The 20,260-nt window shown below is 48.4% G+C and overlaps 1 protein-coding gene across 4 annotated transcripts; it reads left to right on the top strand.

Annotated features, from left to right (window-relative positions):
- Nucleotides 1-231: 231 nt before the first annotated feature.
- Nucleotides 232-13,024, top strand: Caly (calcyon neuron specific vesicular protein). 4 transcript variants are annotated; one of them, XM_029479184.1, is made up of 7 exons: nucleotides 479-683; nucleotides 1,238-1,383; nucleotides 8,667-8,826; nucleotides 10,098-10,211; nucleotides 11,248-11,361; nucleotides 12,253-12,612; nucleotides 12,876-13,024. In XM_029479184.1, exons 2-6 carry the CDS (start codon nucleotides 1,376-1,378, stop codon nucleotides 12,568-12,570), a joined length of 714 nt encoding a protein of 237 aa, XP_029335044.1. In that variant the 5' UTR covers nucleotides 479-683; nucleotides 1,238-1,375; the 3' UTR covers nucleotides 12,571-12,612; nucleotides 12,876-13,024. The 4 variants fall into 4 exon arrangements, with proteins under 4 accessions (XP_021024279.1, XP_029335044.1, XP_021024278.1 ...); XM_021168619.2 differs by having other exon boundaries at nucleotides 1,238-1,395; XM_021168620.2 differs by lacking the exons at nucleotides 479-683; nucleotides 1,238-1,383 and adding an exon at nucleotides 232-313.
- Nucleotides 13,025-20,260: the final 7,236 nt, after the last annotated feature.

Below are 20,260 nucleotides of genomic sequence, written 5' to 3'. Positions count from 1 at the left end.
AGCAATATGTGCATATGGGGGAGTGAAGTGTGTATCAAGTATGTGAAATGTATTTCGTGGGTGTGTGAAGTGCTTATGTCAGGTGTGTGAGTGTGATTAGAGGCAGTGCAGAGGTCTGCCGTGGGAGGGGGTGTGAGGCCACCTGAGCCACAGTGGTCCCTCCTCCAGCCTGCATCTCCATGGCAACCACAGCCTCGCTCTCAGGCTTCAGCCCCTAGCCCGCCCCGCCTGGTGGTGAAGCGCCTGGAACTGCATCCTCCGCATCTACACTGCATCCCTGTCCTCCCGCGACTGCGTCCTGCAGCAACTGCCTGTGAGCCATTTCCACGTTTCTCCTTTTGGAATGGGGACGAGGGGGGCAGCATGTGTGCGTGGGTGTGCAAGAGTGCAGGGATGTGAGAGGTGCGAGGAAGGGGGCGGGTGCAAGAGTGTGTGACTGTGCGTCTGTGGGATGTACGTGCAAAGATATGGGTGTAGGGGTTGAGAGTCTACGTGGGAGTGATTTGGCTGATCCGATGTCTGCCAGAGCGGTGGAGCACAGCCATCTCCTTCCTGTGGTCTCCACTAGAAGTCAGGTTGGCCCCGCTGGCTCCGGTGGAGGGTGGTCATTAGACCCCTCGGGACAGTTGGGGGACAGCAGCTCTGCTGACTTGAGGTGGATGGAAAGGTCCCTAGACCTCAAGGTATGTCGAGAAACCCCTACAGGCCAGTGGCAGCCTGGACATTAGGAAGAATTATGGCTGCTCAGCCTGCACAAACCCCATATGAAGCTGCAAATCCTTATCCTGGGCATAGTAGGGTAACAGGGGCGGCGGGACAGCTGGACCTCAGCTCGCCCAGTTCATGGTGACTGCAGACCTCCTCCTTGTGGGCTGGCTCCACCTCTGCAGGTCTGGGAGAGCCAGTGGGAGATGTGCATCTCCAAGGTGGCCCAGGGGCAAAACCGCCAGCTCCTGTTCAGGTCTGACTGCTGGGTGCAGGGTGTTAAAAAAGGAAACAGCTGGATGGAGAGAAAGGGATTAGCAGAAGGGGTGTTGCCCAGAACTGTGAGCGTTAGGGCCTGATGGGGGTCGCTGAGTGAAGGTTTAAGGATGGTAGGAGGTATGATAGCCATTTGTCTCAAACCACCTGCCGCGGGGCTTGGCTCTGGATGCTGGGCCACAGGTGGCTGGTGAGTGTGGGGAGTCACAAGCAGCTGTGCCCCTCCTCTCTGTCCCTCTTTGCTTGGGCCCCACAGAACAACAGCCGTTCAAACTGGAGGCAAACAACCATGACCTAAAAAGCTTGGGTGCAAGCAGACCTGGGTGGGCACTGCGGCAGCGTCGTAAGAGGAGAGCACGAGCCCCCACCAATGTGCACTTCTGTGTGACGCAGCATGAAAGGGTCCGTGTGAACGTGAGTCTGTAACCTCTAGCCCAGCTTTTATGGATTTTCAAATAAAAATCCGCATCCTCCAATATCTGTCCATCAGCATCTTGTTGGTGCGTAGACCCTGACCAGAGATACCCGCCCCGCCCCCCGGAGAGCGCTGAAAATTAAGAACAAACCCTCGGGAGATCAAATGACAGAGTGGGATAGAGGGAAGGACCCGTGGATGATGTTGGGAAGTCTTCCCAATTCTAAACCTTTATGACCCCTATCATCTTCCCAGCGGGGACCCCAAAATCCTAGATGGAATCTTCTGGTGTGCTGAGAGAAGGTGAGAGTTGTCCACTCTTGGGTTACGATGTTCTGCCTGACGACGACGGAGGGCTAGAAATTTGACAGGGAGCTAGAGGCCTGCCTTTGTTGCCATGGGAACCCGAGATGACGTAAACTAGCCCTGGCGGCTGCGTCACCCAGGCAACCATAGGCGGAGCTCTTGGGGAGGCAGAGGCCTTTTATCATAGAGGCTTGAATGCTTGGGACGACATCTTCTATCCGTTCTGATTTCTTTCCTGGTTCTTTTACCTCCGTGTATTACCTGGCCGGCCTTTTATATTCCTTATAATTTCTGATCCATCTCTATCACAATGCCCAGCGGGTTGGCCCTAGGCCGTCCGGTTCCCCTTCAGCTCAGGGCCAACCTTGAGCCAGCTCCCTCACTAGGACCAGATCCACCCCATAAGGAAGTTCTTTGTTGACACTCCATTAAGGCTGGGCCAGGCACAAGGTCACCTATGCCACGCGTCAAAGGGACTCGGTTCTAAAGGGCCTGCCTGAGATAGGGAGGGTGTGCATGAAGATACTGCTTCCTTCCCTTCTCTTATAGCCATCGCTCCCTCATCCCCTACCCAGCCTGCCTTCTCTACTTTCTTGTCCCGAGAAGTTCTGCACCCAGCTGCCCCTGACGCTGTGTTCCTCAGGCTCTGTCACTTGTAGGTCTGGAGGGCTGCTGGCTTTCTGAGGGAGTCTGTCCAAAAGAACCACAACTTTTACCATCCTGGAGGCAAGAAGTCCAAAACCAGATTTCCCCAGAGCTGTGTTTCTGTTGAAACTGTGAAGAGAGGGTCTTCCTTCGCTCCTTCCAGACTCAGCTGTCCTGAGCAGTCTTGGATAACACTGCATCACCCCAGCCTGCCACCATCTGCAGAAAACCTTCCTCTTATGTCCAAATCCTCTTTTAAGGATCCCCACTGTGGAATAACCCCCACCTCCCTACCCATTCTAGTATGACCTCATCTTAATTCCATTACAACTGTAAGGGCTGTTTAAACATCTCTTTCACTGACACTTAAGAGTTAAAAATTGTGGTCCTTTTTGTGGGGACATCATTCAACCCACAACAACCCTGTTGTCACTTGTGGGCTGCAATTATCTCCCAGTTTTGGCTTCTGAAACCTCTTCGAAGGTCCTCTTTGAAGGTCTTGTCTTTATAGGCAAGGATTCTTAATTTTAACATGAAAAGTAATTTTATTGAGATTTTCTTCTATGAGTACTGCTGGGGAATCTTTCTCTTCCTGAGACTGTAAATATTCTTCTGCACTGTCTCTCTGGAGTGCTCTATTGCGTCGGTTTTCCCTGTTCATGCACCTAGAACAAATTGCTGTATTCACTTGTGCATTGTGTGTGCACACACGTGTGTTCATTATCTGCATTTGAATATGCATGTTGTGACCAGATTAGCTTCACCATTCCAAGCAGACTTTAATTATTAAAAAGCAGGCAGCTTCTCTGCTATTACCTGAGATCTGAATGCGTAGAATATGGCAAATGGGTTTCCCTCTGCAAAGCATCAACACCACCAGTGTACACTGCTGTGTTCAGGGCAGATACCCAGCAGATGGACTTCCTTTGTCCAAACATCTTGTGTCTTTCTGCCTTCAACACAAAACACTTGATGTTTTAAGTTCATAAACAAATTTGTTGGAATTTTGATTGAGAGTTGTTGATTCTATAAATACTGTCGGAGATGCTGGAGCATAAAGACCTCCAAAGTCTGCAGGACAGTCTTCTTTACCTGACGGAGGATTCAGGCGGGCCTTGCTCCCCTCGCCAGTATTTCATGGCCTTCCATATGGAGCAACTGCCCATCATCTCTGTCCTGGGGTTTGAAATTATTTAAATGAAATCTTAGCTGGTTCACATCTGGGGAGGCTGAGGCAAGATAATATTGAGTTCAAGGCCAGCCTTGGACTGTATAGGGCTATATAATGAAACCCAACATTATTTAAAAGTAAGCAAAACAAAAAAAACTCCCCCCAAAACCAAATGAACAAAAAGACAGGGGCTGGAGAGTAGTCTCAGAGGTAGAGAGCAGAGGGCACCTAAGTTGTATTCCAAGCACCCGCATCAGGCAGCTCCCAATTACTTATAGCTTCAGCTCAGGGTGTGATGCCCTGGCTTCTGAGGGCAACTGCACATACAGACGCACATAAAACTCCATTTTCCGGGGCAGCAGCGCCCTCTTCTGACCTGTGCAAGTAAGCACAGACATGCATTTATGGAAAACAGTAAATAAATTACACACATAGTTAAAAGTATCAACATTTGCCACTGACATATAGAAACACATCTGCTTTCTTTAAACTCAAATTTAACTGGACTTTTTCATTTTTAAATTTTTTGTATGTATTAGTGTTTTACATATGTGTATGTGTGTACATCTCATGTATTTCTGGTGCCCCTGAAGAAGAGGCCATTGGACTCCCTGGAACTGGAGTTTCAGATCTGTGAGCAGCTGTGTGGGTGCTAGATATCGATGTGGAAGAAAAAAATCAGTTCTCATAACCACTGAATTATTTCCCCCATCCCTTAAATATTGTATTGCTCTTATGTATTGTGTGTGAGTGAGTACAATTATGTCACGTTGCACATGTGGAGGTCAGAGCACACCTTGCTGAAGGCGGTTTTCTCGGTCCACCATGGGAGTCCTGGGGACTGAACTCAGGTTGCCAGGCTTGGCAGCCAGTCACCCACTGAGCCATCTCACCGACCCTGGAGTCTTTCAGTGTTTATATCTATATGGGGGACTTGCTTTTGCATTTAAATACAACAGCGATTTTGTCCATGAATAATCAGGACTAGGTTCCAAACCCCTGGCCTGGTTTCTTTGCCCCTGTGCAGCTGTGCTAACTGATCACTCAGGACCGTCGTTTCTGGAACTTCACTGGCTGTCTTAGTCACTGTTCTGATGCTGTGAAGAGACATCATAACCGAGGAAACTCTTATATTAAAAAAGCATTCAAATGAAGGCTTGCTTACAGATTCAGAGGTTTGGTCCCTTTTCCTGGAGAGGATCAGGGCCGCAGGCAAGGTATGTGCACTGCTAGGGAAGTAGCCGGGAGCTACATCCTGATCCACCCATAGAGAAACACTCCGCTAGTCTTGGATTTTTGAAACCTCCAAGTCCACACCCAAGGACACACTTCCTCCAACAAGGCCACACTTCCTAATTCTTCTAAACACTTTTTTTCCTTTAAGTAGTGACACTCCCTGGTGACTAAGCATTCAAATACGGGAGCCTATGGGGCCCATTCTTATGAAAACCACCGGACCAGACCAGGTCCTCTGCACTTCTGTAGTCTCAAAGACAGAAAACCCAAATTCAAGTTTGTGTGATGATGCACACCTGTAATCCCGGACTCTGGAGTCTGAGGCACGAAGATCGGGAGTTTAAGACCAGCCTGAGCTATAATGAGAGCCTGTCTCAAACGACAAAACACAACAAACAAACAAACAAACACACAAACCAAAACAACAAGACTTACACTCAATAAATTTGTTGGAATTTAAGAATATTCCTTCTTCCTCTGCCCTCAGTGTGCAAGCACATTTTTAAAATTGTAAGTGAACTTCAACCAAATATATTTTTGACTCCTGCTAAAATTGCCTAGATAATTTTCTTCTTTATGCTGTTAATGTAAAAAAGAAATAGCTTTTCTTATTTTTATATTTATTTAGTTAGTTTTTTTTTTTTCAAAACAGGATTTCTCTGTGACAGCTTTGGCTGTCCACAACTCACTTTATAGACCAGGCAGGCCTTAAACTCAGAGATCCACCTGCCTCTGCCTTCCTGAGTGCTGAGATTAAAGGTGTTCGCTGGCTAGTTTTTCTTATTTTTTAAATCTTTTATTTTATTTTTCTTATTTGTGTAGGCATTTTGCCTGAGTGTATGTCTGAGTACCGCATGCATGCCTGATGCTTGTGGAGGTCAGAAGAGGGAGACAGAGACCCTCCAACTGGAATTATGGGTCATTGTGAGTCATTATGTAGATGCTAGGAACTGAACCCCGGTCCTCTGTCAAATCAGCAAGTGCTTTTAACTGCTGAGCCATCTTGCCAATCCCTTCTTATTTTGTTTAATTTAGATTTATTTTATGTGTCAGAATGAATGTTTTGTCTGTGATTTGCGTTTTATAAAACGGCAGTGTGATGGGGGGTGCCTTGGTGGCCAGTGCCAAGGTGACACCCTGAGAAATCAAGCCATGCCATATAAAAAGGAATTTATTTGGGACTTGGAGGAAGGGGTAGAGGCAGAGGAGAGAGGGGGACAAAGAACAACAGAGAGGGGAGAGAGAAAGAGAGGAAGAGGGGGAGGAGGGGAAGCAAGCCACCAGGAGCCTGGCTGTTGTGGGCAGAGCCTAGGGGAAATGCTGACGACCTGGTAACTATGTATGTAACCACTTGTGTATCTGATGTCTGCAGGGGTCCGAAGAGACTTGTCAGGTCCTCAGAACTGGCTTTATAGACCATTTTTGAGCCACCATATTGGGAACCGAACCCAAATCCTCTACAAGAACAAGTACTCTTAACTGCTGAACTATCTCTCCAGTACCTGCCCCCCAGGCACCTTTTGTGTGTGTGTATGTGTTTGTGTGTGTGTCTGTGTGTGTGAGATGTGTGCCTGTGTGCTCAGGTACACTCACCTGTGTGTGCATAGGTCACTTTACCTTTTTCCTCGATGACTCTCTGCCTTACTTTGAGAGAGTCTCTCACTGAACTTCAACCTCTGCGTTTCAGCTATGCTGGCCTAGGTAGCTATCCAGCCACCAAATTCCACACATCTCTGCCCATTTCCTCCCAGCACTGGGATTATAGATGCCAGCCACTGGCCCAGCTTCTGTGCGGGCGCTGGGGATCTGAGCCAGGTCTCCATGCTTGCATAGCAAGCACTTTACCAACTGAGCCACCATCTCCCCAGCCCCATGGAACTGCTTACCAAATTCCACACCTGCAATACACACAACCTCTGTGATCTTTTAATATTTTGCTGATCTCAGCCTGCTCAAGTTTCACCACAGGTCTCTACTATCTGGGGTTGGGGGGGGGGGGAACTGACTTGTAAGTCCTCCTTCTGAATGTGCTTGGGAGCTGGGAGGGAGGAAGAAGGTTGGCCTCAGGAGTTGATGAGAGCTTCTTTGTTCTTTCTCTGGAATTTCACAATACCTTTGCAGTATTTCCTTTTAAAGACGGTTATACTAGGGGCTGGAGAGATGGTCAGCAGTTAAGAACACAGACTGCTCTTCCAGAGGACCTGAGTTCAATTCCCAGCAACCACATGATTGATGGCTCACAACCATCTGTAATGGGATCTGATGCCCTCTTCTGGTGTGTCTGAAGACAGTGACAGTGTACTCACATATATAAAATAAATAAATCTTTAAAACAAAAAACCATACGTTATTATATTGGGCCCAGTGCTGCCCAAGGGGGGCATCCTGTGGAGGGACTGGGGAGAGGGATTTGTAAAGGTGGGCCTGGGAAGAGGGGAGGGAGTGGGCTGTGATGTGAATAAAGCGATGTGTATAAAGTGAATAAAAAAAAAAAAAAACATATGGGGGCTGGAGAGATGGCTCAGAGGTTAAGAGCACTGACTGCTCTTCTGAAGGTCCTGAGTTCAAACCCCAGCAACCACATGGTGGCTCACAACTATCCGTAATGAGATCTGACGCCCTCTTCTGGAGAGTCTGAAGACAGCTACAGTGTACTTATATATAATAAATAAATCTTAAAAATAAATAAAATTAAAATACATGGTTATATTGGCATGATGTCTGGGACTGGAGTTCTATATGAGGGGAGGTTTTGTGATATTTTATTCTACTTTTTGAAGCAGGGTCTCACTGTACAACACTAGTGGCTGGAATGACCTTGAACTCAGAGATCTGCCTGTCTCTGCTTCCCAAGTGCTAGGATTAAAAGCAAGCTTCACCACATACAGTTTCAAGAGGATTTTTCATCTGTCAGCTTAGAGGCCCTTTCCCTTCTGAGATCGACATCAGGATGAGAGTATATACTCCTTTTTAAAGTATTTCCTTATTATGTTTACATTTATATGCCTCTGTGTGTGTGTGTGCACTGTGTGCATATAGAAGCCTGTGGAGGACAGACAGCAGATCCCCTGGAACTGGAGTCACAGGAGGTTATGAGGCCATCACATATGGATGCTGGAAATCCAACCCAAGTCCTCTACAGGAGCAGCAAGCGCTTTTAGATGCTGAGCTATCTCTCCAGCCTTGAAAGTGTTCATTTTTGACTTACCCAGAGTTCGTGGGACCTGCACCCTCCTCCAGACTGCAATGACTGCCTGGCTGGCCTGGCTGGCCTGGCTAGCAGGCTGGGGTCTCAGCTCTCTAAAGGCTTGGTCTTCCTGCACCATCAGGACTGTGTACTTTTGTCATCTTCATTTGAATTTCACATAGATAATGATGACAGTTAATATGGACATGCCCCTTTTTGCATAGACTACATGTTCTTTTGTTTGGTTGGGGTTTTGTTTATTTTGATTTAGATTTTTTAGGGTTTTTTGTTGTTGTTGTTTGGTTTTATTGTTGTGTTGGTTTTTTTGTTGTTGTTGTTGTTGTTTTTTAAAACAAAGTTTTAAAACAGTTAACAAATTTGCTTTGATCTGGGACTCCTGCGTTTTCAGTTGCTGAGCCTGGCAATCCAACTGATCCCTGGACCTTTTCTTCCCGGTGGAACATGTGCACTTAAAACACATGGCAGAGCAGGCTGGCCAGAGGAAGATGTCTTGGCACTATTTTGAAATGGTCTCTAGCCAGAGGCTCCATTCTGCACTGCTGAGAGATCAGGAGGGAATGAGAAGCCTTGAGCTGGACCTCCCACAACCCATCCCTGGATTTTGTATGAGGATTATCGGAACCACTCTGGGTCCTTACTCCAGAACTGGCTCTATGGCTGTACACAAGATGACTTAAAAGTGATGCTCTTATCTGTGTTTCTAGGCTGGGACAAGGACCATCATCCACCATGGTGAAGCTAGGCTGCAGCTTCTCAGGGAAGCCAGGCAAGGAAACAGGAGACCAGGATGGGGCTGCCATGGACAGTGTCCCTCTGATCAGCCCCCTGGATGTCAGCCAGCTTCAGCCATCATTCTCAGACCAGGTGAGTACCCAATGTGTGAGGCTTTCTCAGGCTTGTCTAGAAACAAAGAGGTGTGCCTGAGGTTTATGGCAGAAATCCACACTAATCACAGGCAAGTGTGACCTCCTGGTTAGACCTCCTGCTTAGCTCTCTCACATCCAGGGTCCCTACAGCATCGGAAACAGGGTAAATTGACCACTGGATTCCTCAGACTTGAAACACCCAGACTATGATGTCATCTAACAGGGGCCAGCAAGTTGCAGTTACCACTCGTGCTGGCTAATTTTATATCAACTCGACACCAGCTATAGTCATCTAAGAGGAAAGAACCTCAGTTGAGAAAGGGTTTCCATAAGATTGGCCTGTAGGCAAACCTATAGAGCATTTTCTTCATTAGTGATGCGCCAAGCCCATTTTGGTACCACCCAAGGGGTGGTGGTTCTGGGTTCTATATAAGAAAGAAGGCTGAGCAAACCACGAGGAGCAAACCAACAAGCATCAAGCCTCCCTGGTCTTGGCATCAACTCCTGCTTCCAGGTTCCTTCCCTGTTTGAGTTCCTGTCCCGACTTCCTTCCATGATATAGTATGGTGTGGAAGTGTAAGCTGAATACATCCTTCCTCCTCATCTTGCTTTTGGTTGTGGTGTTTCATCACAGCAATAGTGTATTTCTCTTTCTTTTCCAGACAGGGCTCTAGGTTAGGGCACAAAATAGGGCTTCTTGGGCAGGTGACTGGGGGTCTTCAGCAGACGTCAGCGAGAAGCAAACAGGAGCTCAAGGCTGGCCTAGCCTGGCCGTTCAAGGAGCCCAAGGCAGCTCTGCAGTGACCTGGGTGGCTTTCAGCTGCATTGACTAGAACAGTGAATTCTGCTGGCAGATCTATCCTTTGCCTCTAAAAAGTACAAACAGCCTAGAATCGCCTGTGTCTAAGCCCCCATGTACTTGGAGGCTCAAGACTCTGTAAGCTCTCAGAGAAGTCGGGACAGACCCCCCGGGAGGAGGAGCCGGATTGTGGAGCAGTACAAGGGGAAGATCATGTAAGAGACCTAGCACCCTGATTGGAAGGCAGCTGACAGAGTGAGGAACTGCACCCACGGCCTGTCTCTGCCTTGAATATCTGTGGTTCCTATCAGTCTCTCAGTGCCTACCTTCCTATGGCTTCAGCTTTGAGATGCTGCAGCTCTACTGGCCATCAAACAGTACACACAGACGGTCCTCAGGTTCCTAGCCCGCTCAGTGCAGGGCACACTGGGTCCCTGCCAGCTGTCCAGCACGGCCATCTCTTTCTGTAGGTGGTCATCAAGACACAGACAGAATATCAACTTACCTCTGCAGACCAGCCAAGGAAGTTCGCAGATTTGGAGGGTCAGAGGCTGGCTTGCAGTCACTCAGAGGAAGGACGAAGAGTAAGTATGTCCCCCCCCCCCTCACTATGGGAAGTTAGGGCAGGGGAGAGGGTAGATGAGTAACTCAGGCCTTGTTTTTGACTGGGTCCCACTTAGGTCTCTTATTCAGATTGTCACCTCTAGTGTTGGCTGGCCCTTAGCTGTCCATCTGTATCCAGTCTTCTGAGCAGCCTGAGCTCCCGGGAGACTTTCCATGGGAAACTCCTGTTTCCCAGATCATCCCTGTCTCTGTCTTTGCAGGCTTTCTGTGGAACAGATATGAGCTTTATCTTTTTATCTGGCAAATGTCTCCTCTTTGTCTTCTTTTAACCATATCAGTGATGGTTTTAGTCATTTAACCATTTCATCATTTTGTTTTGTTTTGTTTTTAGATTTTTTTGAGACAGGGTTTCTCTGTGTAGCCCTGGCTGTCCTGGAACTCACTTTGTAGGCTGGCCTCGAACTCAGAAATCCGCCTGCCTCTGCCTCCCAAGTGCTGGGATTAAAGGCGTGCGCCACCACTCCCCGGCCATTTCATCATTTTTAGCTGTTTCTAATGCTTTTCCATTTTCAGAAGGAACACCTGCCCCCTTTCCATAGTGCTTAGGCCTTGCTGCTTTTTCAGGGGCCAGGGATCTTCCCAGGGTGGTACGAATGCACCTGTCTCCCTAGAAGCCTTCCCACCCCATCCCCAGTGCTCACAAACATACATACAATGTTCCCTGCATTCAGGGTGAACACCAACTTCTCTAGGGGGCACATGGGCAGGGCAAACCTGTTCCTATAGCACCTTCTGGGTCAACTGACTGCATGCAACTTCACTGGCCAAATGCAGTTTACCTGGTCAGGGATGTTTCCAGAATGCCAGTAAGGGTAGGCCTGCAAAGAACGGTTTCTAGACCTTTGGTCCTGGAGCTGACCTCAAGGAAGGATGTAAGGAGACAAGACGTAAGGGCTGTGGTACTATGCCTAGGCCCAGTCCTGAGAGGCCATCCCCTCAGGGAGGCTGGCCCCAACCCATCTCACCTGCACCGTGTTGCTTTTTTTCCTCTGCCAGCTGCCCACCGCAAGGATGATCGCTTTTGCTATGGCACTTCTGGGCTGTGTGCTGATCATGTACAAGGCCATCTGGTATGACCAGTTCACCTGCCCAGATGGCTTCCTACTTCGGGTAAGCCTGAGGGGTCAAAGACCTGGGCAAGGATAGTAGAGACCGCCGTGGTCCTGCTATGGTTTTCAGGCAATGCCAGGATGTGGAGGGCTTTCTGCGACAGCATCAAGGAAGGATGCCTCTCCCATCCTTGCTTTCCCTTCTGAATGACAAGGCCATCCCTGTGTGGTCTCATTTTCTTACTTCCCAGAACATAAGGAGATCCTATCTTTTGAGATTTTGTGAGAAAATGTTGTTTTAGGTCTAGAGAACTGGCAGAGTAGGGGAAAGCACATGCTGCATGTGCATAAATAAGAACCCAGGTTCGAGTTCCCAGGACCCATGTAAAAAGCCAGATGTGGCTGCTGTAACCCCAACACAGGGAGGCAGGACAGTGCCAAAGCTTGCTCCAGCTTCAGTGAGAGACCTTGTCTCAAGGAGACCTCCTCTGGCCAACTCAAGCACAGTTATAGACACACAAAGTAAACATTTTAAGTTATTTATTTTATGCATCTGAGTATACTGTAGCTGTCTTCAGACACACCAGAAGAGGACATCAGACCCCATTACAAATGGTTGTGAGCCACACCATGTGGTTGCTGGGAATTGAACTCAGAACCTCTGGAAGAGCAGTCAGTGCTCTTCTCTCCATCTCTGCAGCCCCCAAACAAAGTAAAATTTAAGAGAAGAGAAAGAGAAGGTGTTTTATCTAAACTGAAGGCAGGAGGTGCTAGTGGAACTGGAGCCCTCCAGCTTCCTGGGAGGAGCCAATGATCCTTGGGCTCTAATCCTCTGACCCAAAGCCAAAGACCCCTTTGTGGTTTTTTTAAACTGGGACCCTTCCTCCTCCTCCCCTTCTTTCACTCGGATCCCCGGCCCCCCACGCTGGTCCGGAATATGCATCCGCTGCAGCACAAGATCTGCACCCCACTGACCCTGGAGATGTACTACACCGAGATGGACCCCGAACGCCACCGCAGCATCCTGGCAGCCATCGGGGCCTACCCACTGAGCCGCAAACACGGCACTGAGATGCCCGCTGTCTGGGGAAACAACTACCGGACCGCCAAGGAGGAGCATAAGGGCACTACCCCTGCGGCGATGGCTGTGTCCACTGCAGCAGCAGCTGCAGCGGCAGAGGGCACCGAGCCGTCAGGGAAGTCTTTGTACACGAGAGAGAAAGAAGACCCGCAGAAGGCGGAGGGCGTGCCATCCCAGCCTCCCAAGTGACTGTCTGCCCGGTCCTCGGTCCTCGCTCTGCCCGTGGCTGGGGTAAGTGTATCCCGCCCAAACAGGGGCTGACTGGCTCGTAGGGTCACAGGCTTGCCCTGCCCTGCCCTGCCCTTTCTCTCGCCCTTTCCCGCCCCCACGAACCTCCCTCCTTCCCCACCTCCTTCACTTCCGGTCAGGCCCAGAAACCTACCCAGATGTGCACACTCTCTCAAGGCTACCTCCGAGTCTGCGCACGCGGCTTGCCTTTCTGCCCAGGACACCAGCCTTCTACCCCTTTCACCTTGACTCTTGTATCTTCACAGCATCCCTCACCAGCTACTTTGACATGCACACTGCCTGACGCTTCTCCACCCAGTGATTGTGCTCCTGTCCCAAAGCACCCTGCTCAAGTCTCCCACCCCTGGTGGACCTCTGACTCTGTTGCTTTTCTTTAAGTAAAGATTCACATCTATCTGGGTCGTGGTTTCTCTTTTGGTGGCAAACTTTTGTGAACACTTTCATTAACGCCTGAACCTAGGAGGACACCTTAGTGCCTGCTTCTAACATAGAGAAATAGACCCAGCCCTTCTCCACTTCGGCCAAGCCTAGGGGCCACTGGCCACAATAGAATAAGCCACTCAGGGGAATTTTAATGGTCCCTGACTGTCCCAGGTCTATACTCTGCTGTATCCAGCTATTCGCTGCCTGGTTGTGGATCCTCTCCATGCAATAGGGCCGCTCTGTTCCTTTGGGAGGAGCTCCTGGTTTTTAGCAGCACCCACCACGAGTTCTTTCCCTTGGGTAAGTCGCTCACAGTAGAAATGACTTAATGAAGAAGGAAGTGAATACGGATCCCGAGTTGGGGGTGAAACCTTGCAGAGACACTGTCTGTGGCTGGCCTTCTGCAAATTGGAGGGCCCTCCTCAGTCCCTTCCCTACCTATTTCCCTTCAGGAGTTAGACAGGAGGTAAGTTGTCAAAAGGTCCCAGGGGAGCTTTCCAGAGTCCCCTTCTTTCCCCACCACAAGTAGCCCTAGGTTCTGCCTGACTCCAACTCTGTCACTCACTCTGGTACCTCTTTTCTGATCACTTCTGTCTTGGGCCTTGACGCCTTGGCTAATGAGCTCAGACCTGGGGATCGCTGGATGATGAGGACAGAACTTGTTGCCCAGGGGCCAGAGAAGCTCTAAGAAGGAGGTCCGGTGCTATCTGCATGAGGCATAAAGGCTTCTTAGCATTAAGAGTGGTATGCCCCTGCATCAGGGCCAGAGTTGTGGAGGAGCTGCCACGGACCACCCCAGTCGGATATGAGGGTTCCTGGAATGAGGGTCCTTGAAACTAGGTGGGTAAGGATTCGGCGGTGACAAACAGAAACACACACAGAGGCAGTTTGAATCTGAGTGTATTCTGCAGCTCTCAAGCAGGGGATTTTATACATTAAAAAACCAAATATTACATCTCTTAGAAACTATATCCAGTGAAACAATCACAGATAGCAACAAACATGTTTTGGCACAGTAAAGCACAAAAATCATCCAAGCATTACAACTCTGAAACTATGTATTCAGTGAATCACAAACAGAACAGGTAACATCATTATAAACCATCAAACTATAACAATTCTAAAAGGATGTATTCAGTGGGGACAGTCATTCAGGGCTAGTGGCGTGTTTCCAGGAGCAGGTTAATAAATCTTTAACGGTGGTCAGTGCTCTTAACCATTAAACTAATGGTTACTGGTTAAGCCCCATGGTCAATAATTACTTAACATCTAGTGCCTGATTTTTTATAATCTTCAATGTATAAATTTAAACTATTTTAATTCTTTCTAATTAAGGCTTTCTTTACCATATACAGAAATCCACCTCCAATGACACACGTGTAGCCATATATAATTTTATTGTTGGGAAAGTTTTTTATCATAATAGTTTTGTAAATGATTTAGAAAGTAAAGCATTGGTTTCCCCGGGGATAAGGTCATGTTAGTGACCCCATCTCTAGGGATGGTTTCTTGCCCATTATTCTCGCTTAAGATCTTGGCGTAGGCTACCAGGAACATGTAAATAAGAAAAGGAATAAGAGAAAACAAAAACAAATAGATTGCCATGAGAATTATGGCTCAATATTTTTTCTCCGGCGAAGAGTTCCACAACCGGTTCCAGGAGGCCTCCCCCTTTTGAGGTCAATCTCCTTATTCTGTGGAACTTGTCACGCAGATTCTACTGGAGGTGGTGTGTCAAGGAGCCACTCTGTTCTGATGTGGATCTCAAAGGCATGGATGAGAAGTGAAGCTACATCCATGGCATTGGGAGTTGGAAAAGATTTGGATTCTGGGAGACCTGGACCTGTCGTCTCCAGGTGCTCAGTGGAGAAACACACCTGGTAGCTCCTTGCTTCTGTGCATGCACAAGCATAGACACAGGCACATACGCACACAAAAATCTCCATGGGGCCTGGGGAGATAGCTCAGTTAAAGTGACAGCCACACAAGCATGATCCCCAGCCATCACTAAAAATAAAAACAACTGGGCTCAGCAGCATTTGAGACAGAGACAGGAGGATCCCTGGAGCTTGCTGGCCAGCCTGTCTAGTCAAATTGATGAGCTTCAAGTTCAGTGAGAGAGCTTATCTTGAAAACGTGTGTGTGTGCGTGTGTGTGTGTGTATTACGTATATATGTATATTTATGGGGGCCAACTGAGGAGGATACCCAACCTCTACCTTTGGGCTATAGACAGACAGACAGATAGACACACACACATCTCCCCCAAATCTTCAAGTGTTTATACTGACACCTCAAGTTCAATGCCGAACCTGAGTTATCCCAGCCTCTCTTCCCCTATTTGTAACTCCTTTCTCCATCAAGAAAACAGCCAGTTCCTATTACCCTTTATTCTAGAACACACACTTTAAAGAGAGTCTTATGAGACAGAATTTAAAGTTATTTTGGTCAAGGCAAGTTGAGAAGCTGTGCTCACTTAAAAGCTTCTTATGATTCTTCCAGGAAACAGCTAGGCCCTCATGCTTAACCTCGAAACAGATACCACCTAGGTAATCAAGATGGCCAGGGCAGGCAGAACCTCATCCTGCAAGCAGCCCTCGCAGCTGGCCACTCCTTCCTGAGAGTCAGGCTCAGGACTCCACACTGGCCTCTAGCCACATATAACTTAGGGTTTCACACACCTGTAGTACCTGGAAGCAGTACTCTCACACACTGGATACCTTAGAGGAAGCGTGACAGCTTCCTCCAGATGGGATATTTTAGGAAGAATGTGACATGGGGGTGACCTCCCAGGTCACAACACAAGACCTCATTGATTTTAGCAATTACACTGTGGCGCTTGAATGGGATTCCCTGTGCGAGGTTCCCTGCAGGTTTAAAGGCAAGCGTCGACCTGTGAAGAGGTGAGAATGAAAACTCGGTTCAAATTGACTTTGTCAACCTGGATCAAATCTCAGGAAATCTAATGCCAGACAGTTTATTGCCAAGAAATTTAAACAGTATAATTTGAGGGAAAAGGTTTCCTGGTATAATAAAATCCTGGTGTACAAAGAAATGTAATTACATTGAAATTCAACTCAAGGTTCATGTCATTTCTTCCAAGATGGGATCTAGAGATAGGCTACCTGGATAACTTAAGGACCTAAGGGAAGGCTCTGGACTGGTCTGGGTCACACAGATAGTGAAAGGCCATTTGGGCTGTTAGACACCTCTGGTCCTGGTTGTGAGAACATAGGGGAGTCTCTGGCTATACAGATAATTTAAGGATCCTTTGGGCTATTAGCCACCTCTGCTCCTGGTTGTGGAAGGTTGATATGGTTTGGTCCAACAGATAACAGAGATCACCAGACTAGTAATCACCTCCAATTCCCAGCTTTCTGGACATAAGAACAGGTTTTACATTTTTTTTTTCCATTGAAAAGACAATCCTACGTGCTTCACATTCCTGGTTTCCCTGGTGATCTATGGGCATAGGTCGTTATGGGGGGAGGGGGGGGTCATTCTAGAATCACAAGTGTTGGGAACATGAGGTCTTGTGTTGTGACCTGCCTCTCTCTCTCCTCCAGTTTTAAAGAGTCCATGTTCACCTGAGATAGGAAACCTTTGGAGAGGAGCAGAAAATGACAGCCATCCCAGGGCTTCCTGAATGGCGAAAGCTGGTCTGATGGCCTTACTCAAAGCATGCCACAGAACCATGGGGCTGGATCCAGGAGAATCTCCTAAGCCAGCAGTGTGAGTCTTACTGCTTTGCATCAGTTGGGAATCAGATAGACAGGGACAGACTTGGCCAACTGTGCTATATATATAGGAACTATAGAGGCCCTTGGGACCTGACCTAGAAACTTTATTCCTTTGTAAGCTGGTAGCTACAGAAATGGGCACCAGGTTTGGTATCTTTGTGTGAGTGAGGGATCACTTGCTACAGAACAATTCTCTTGAGCTCCTGTTGTCACTTGGGACCTGCCCACTAAGGATACAGACTTTGCAGCCCCTGTGGCACCTGATGGTTAAGAGAGGGTAACTGTCAGCAGCCAGCCCTTCTAGGGCTGTAGAGAGTTTCTTACAGAGTTCCAAAGGTCTTTCTGACCTAGTGAAGGACCCTACCAGTTCTGCAACTTAGACCCATTGCTTGAACAAGATTAGAATGGTACCCTTCTGGCCTCAGGGAAGAGTGTGGGGGAAAAAAAAAGTCCTGGCCTATCCTTCTCATCCATGGGGAGAATCAGTTAATCATAGGGGCTGAACAAGGTCCAGCCAGGTTCAGAGCTTGGAAGTCCTATGGATGAGGGGTGCTGGGACATTCAATAAGGCCATGAATCCTGTCTGTTGGGCTTAGATCACTCTACCAGAGTCAGGTCTGTAGTCTAATAATGAGAGTGTTGTCACGACACAGTAGCCTGAACCTAGAGTACCTTCCTTTCTGTCTCATGAAAAATCTATTCACTGGACAAAGCAAGAAACCACTGAGGAGGCCTTGGCACCTACCCGACCAGCTCAGTGGAATGGTAGAGCATGGCTGCCTTGACCGTGCAGGAGAACCTGGTGGCCAGTAGCCTGGTGATGGATATTCATCCATCCCAGCGCCCCAGAGTCCGAAAGCCCAGCAGCAAGAGATACTTTCCACAGACTTGGTGTGATGAGGCTTCTAGGACTGGGGGGTGGGTCTGAGAAGCCCATGCCCCCTTCTCAGCATCCTTCCCACATGCTCCAGTATGGTGCACCCACAATCACACAGGTGGTCCAGGGCCGTGCAGTGGATCCACGAGTCCAAGCTTTGGGAGATGCAGACCTGCAGTACACAGCCCTGGGGAAAAGGTGTTAGCTGGAGTAGAGGAAAAGCTGGATAGGGCTTCTGGCTACAGAGACAGAGCACATTGCTGTCCTTGTCACCAACAGAAAGAGACAGTGACTCTTGGAGCTTCTCACAGCCCAAATGGAAGATCAGTGGCTGCGTAAAATGGCTTGTTTTACATATTTCCCCTTTATTGTGCATACAAATGTGTTATAATATGACTTTAAAAAAATCTTGGTCCTTTGAAGTGACAGACCTTTGTTGTGTCCTTTTTGTCTGTTCTGTCTCCTGGCTACGAGGCTTTGGCCGCGGGGACAGGAATGTTATTGTAGTCCCTGACTGCCCAGAGGAGATACAGAGGCATGTGTGTGCATGTCTGCATGTGAGTCCATGTATGTATGTGCTTGCAGGTTTGTGCCTCCCTGTGTGCACATATGTTAGAGTGTGCCTGTGCTTATGTATGCAGCACAGAGGCAGCCAAGCCTCTTTCTTCAAGTCCCACATATCCTGGTGCAGAGCCTGGGATCAGAGAGTTCCATAACACCCTGGAACTCCTGTACTCTGGAGCAGAACTGTAGCCAGGGCAGGCACTTCCCACACAGTATGGGATCTACCCCTCAATGTCCTGGGTGCCCATTATGCTGCCCCTAGCTCTGGCCCTGGTGTGTATGAAAGGCCAGCTCTCCGGAGGGGCTGACACTCAAGTATGTGGTCTCTCTGGTCCTTGCCAAAGCTATGATTGCTGGAAAGGGAGGCAGGTCTGAGGATCAGGACGAGCCCAATGGAGTCCCATATGCCCTAGAAGTCTGTGAAGTTGTTAGACACCTCATAGCTCCTTGGAGGTCCCTCTAGGTAGGTATTTGGACTGAGAATTTGCTTTGGACATCTCAGAGACCAGGGACTAGAGTCCCTGGAAAGTCTCAATCTGACCTATGGGGAGCACCAGTGCCCACCATCATCAGCCCCTGGCCAGGAACCCCAGCCCTTAAGTTTTACAGGAGCTCAGCTTAGTACCCACAAGAACAGGCCAGGCCAAAGCTGTCACCTAATGCATAGTCCTCCTCTCCTTTTGCTCCTCACACCTTGTCTGATGCTGTCCTCTTAAGGGAGAGCCTCCCTATGTAGTCTTAGCCCCAAGTTGCTGATGCCATTGAGGCCCCCTACCTGCTCCCAGCAGGATCACAACACAAATTGCAGCCTGATGTGTACTGAGAATATCTGCCCAGTGTGGGACTTCAGGTTTGGCTGATCATTGGGTTAGGGGTCCACTCCAGTGGTAAAAGGCTTGCCTGGTGTCAATGTCATAAAACAACATTCGCCTGTCTTTGGAAATCACCCTTCAGCTGTTCTTGAAGAGGTGTGAAAAATGGAGGTCCAGGGAAGAGGCCTTTGTGTCTACCACTTACATCCAAGTTCCTTCCTTGAAGAGGGCTGGAGAGCAAGCTCAGTGGTTAAGAACTCTGCCTGCTGTTCTTCCTGAGGAACAAAGTTCAATTCCCAGGACTCAACTGGCAGTTCACCACCTCCTGTGGCTCCAGTCTCGGGGGATCTCATGCTCCCATCTGGTATCAGGCATGCACATGTTGCATAGACATAGATGGAGACAAACCACCATACACATAAAATAAAGAGGTTAAAAAAATTAAGTCCTGCCTTGGTGGAGGTTGGGGGTCAGCGTCAAGTGCATCTGTAATGACTCTAGCAGGAGCTAGAGGAACATTCAACCCTCCTCCTTCCTCGTCGTGTCCCACACCTCCCCTGCAGAGGTGCCTACCAGAAAGTTAAGCTTTGCTTGGATAGTATATTGTCTGCACCCTCAAAAACACATAATTCAAACTTGGGTTGTGCCTCTTGTATGAGGCTACAGGTTTAATTATAAGCACACAGACACGGGGACACACACACACACACACACACACACACACACACACACACGCACACACAGTCAAAACAAATATATTCAGACACATCCCACCGACAGCACAGGCAGTAGCACTCTGCTGAAGAAGTGCAATTTGGTTTACTTCCAGGAGGTGGCGCTGCGGCCAGACTTTCAGTAAAGTAAGACCTCATTCAACTGAGGTCTCAATTGCAGGACTGAGACTTGAGAAGTGAGGGATCATGGGTAGTGAATGACAACACTGAAAAGGACCCAGGCTTGCTTCTGTGTGAGAAAACCTGACCGGTCTCACCCAGTGGGAGTACTCAGCTAAGAACAAACTCAAGCCTACCCAAATGCCATCTTTTTTTTTCCCCCAAAGGATGAAAAAGGATAGCTGTGGCCATCTCTGTGCAGACTCTCAATGCATAGGGGCTGTAATAGACAAGGCAAGAGCCTATGGCAGAGTCCAGGAGTCATCTCATGACAGGAACACAGGCTTATGCAGAATAGAGAGGTTGGTGTTCACCATTCTGG

The sequence above is a fragment of the Mus caroli genome, chromosome 7 (assembly GCF_900094665.2).
Source record: "Mus caroli chromosome 7, CAROLI_EIJ_v1.1, whole genome shotgun sequence".
NCBI classification, from domain to species: Eukaryota; Metazoa; Chordata; class Mammalia; order Rodentia; family Muridae; genus Mus; species Mus caroli.
Note: the sequence above shows the minus strand (reverse complement) of the source record. Positions and strands in the feature narration are given on the sequence as shown.

Bases quoted from the DNA above. Each gene is read 5' to 3' on its own strand.
- Caly (XM_029479184.1), top strand. The intron at 8,827-10,097 runs GTGAGTACCCAA...CTCTTTCTGTAG, and splicing joins AGCCATCATTCTCAGACCAG to GTGGTCATCAAGACACAGAC. The intron at 10,212-11,247 runs GTAAGTATGTCC...TTCCTCTGCCAG, and splicing joins ACTCAGAGGAAGGACGAAGA to CTGCCCACCGCAAGGATGAT.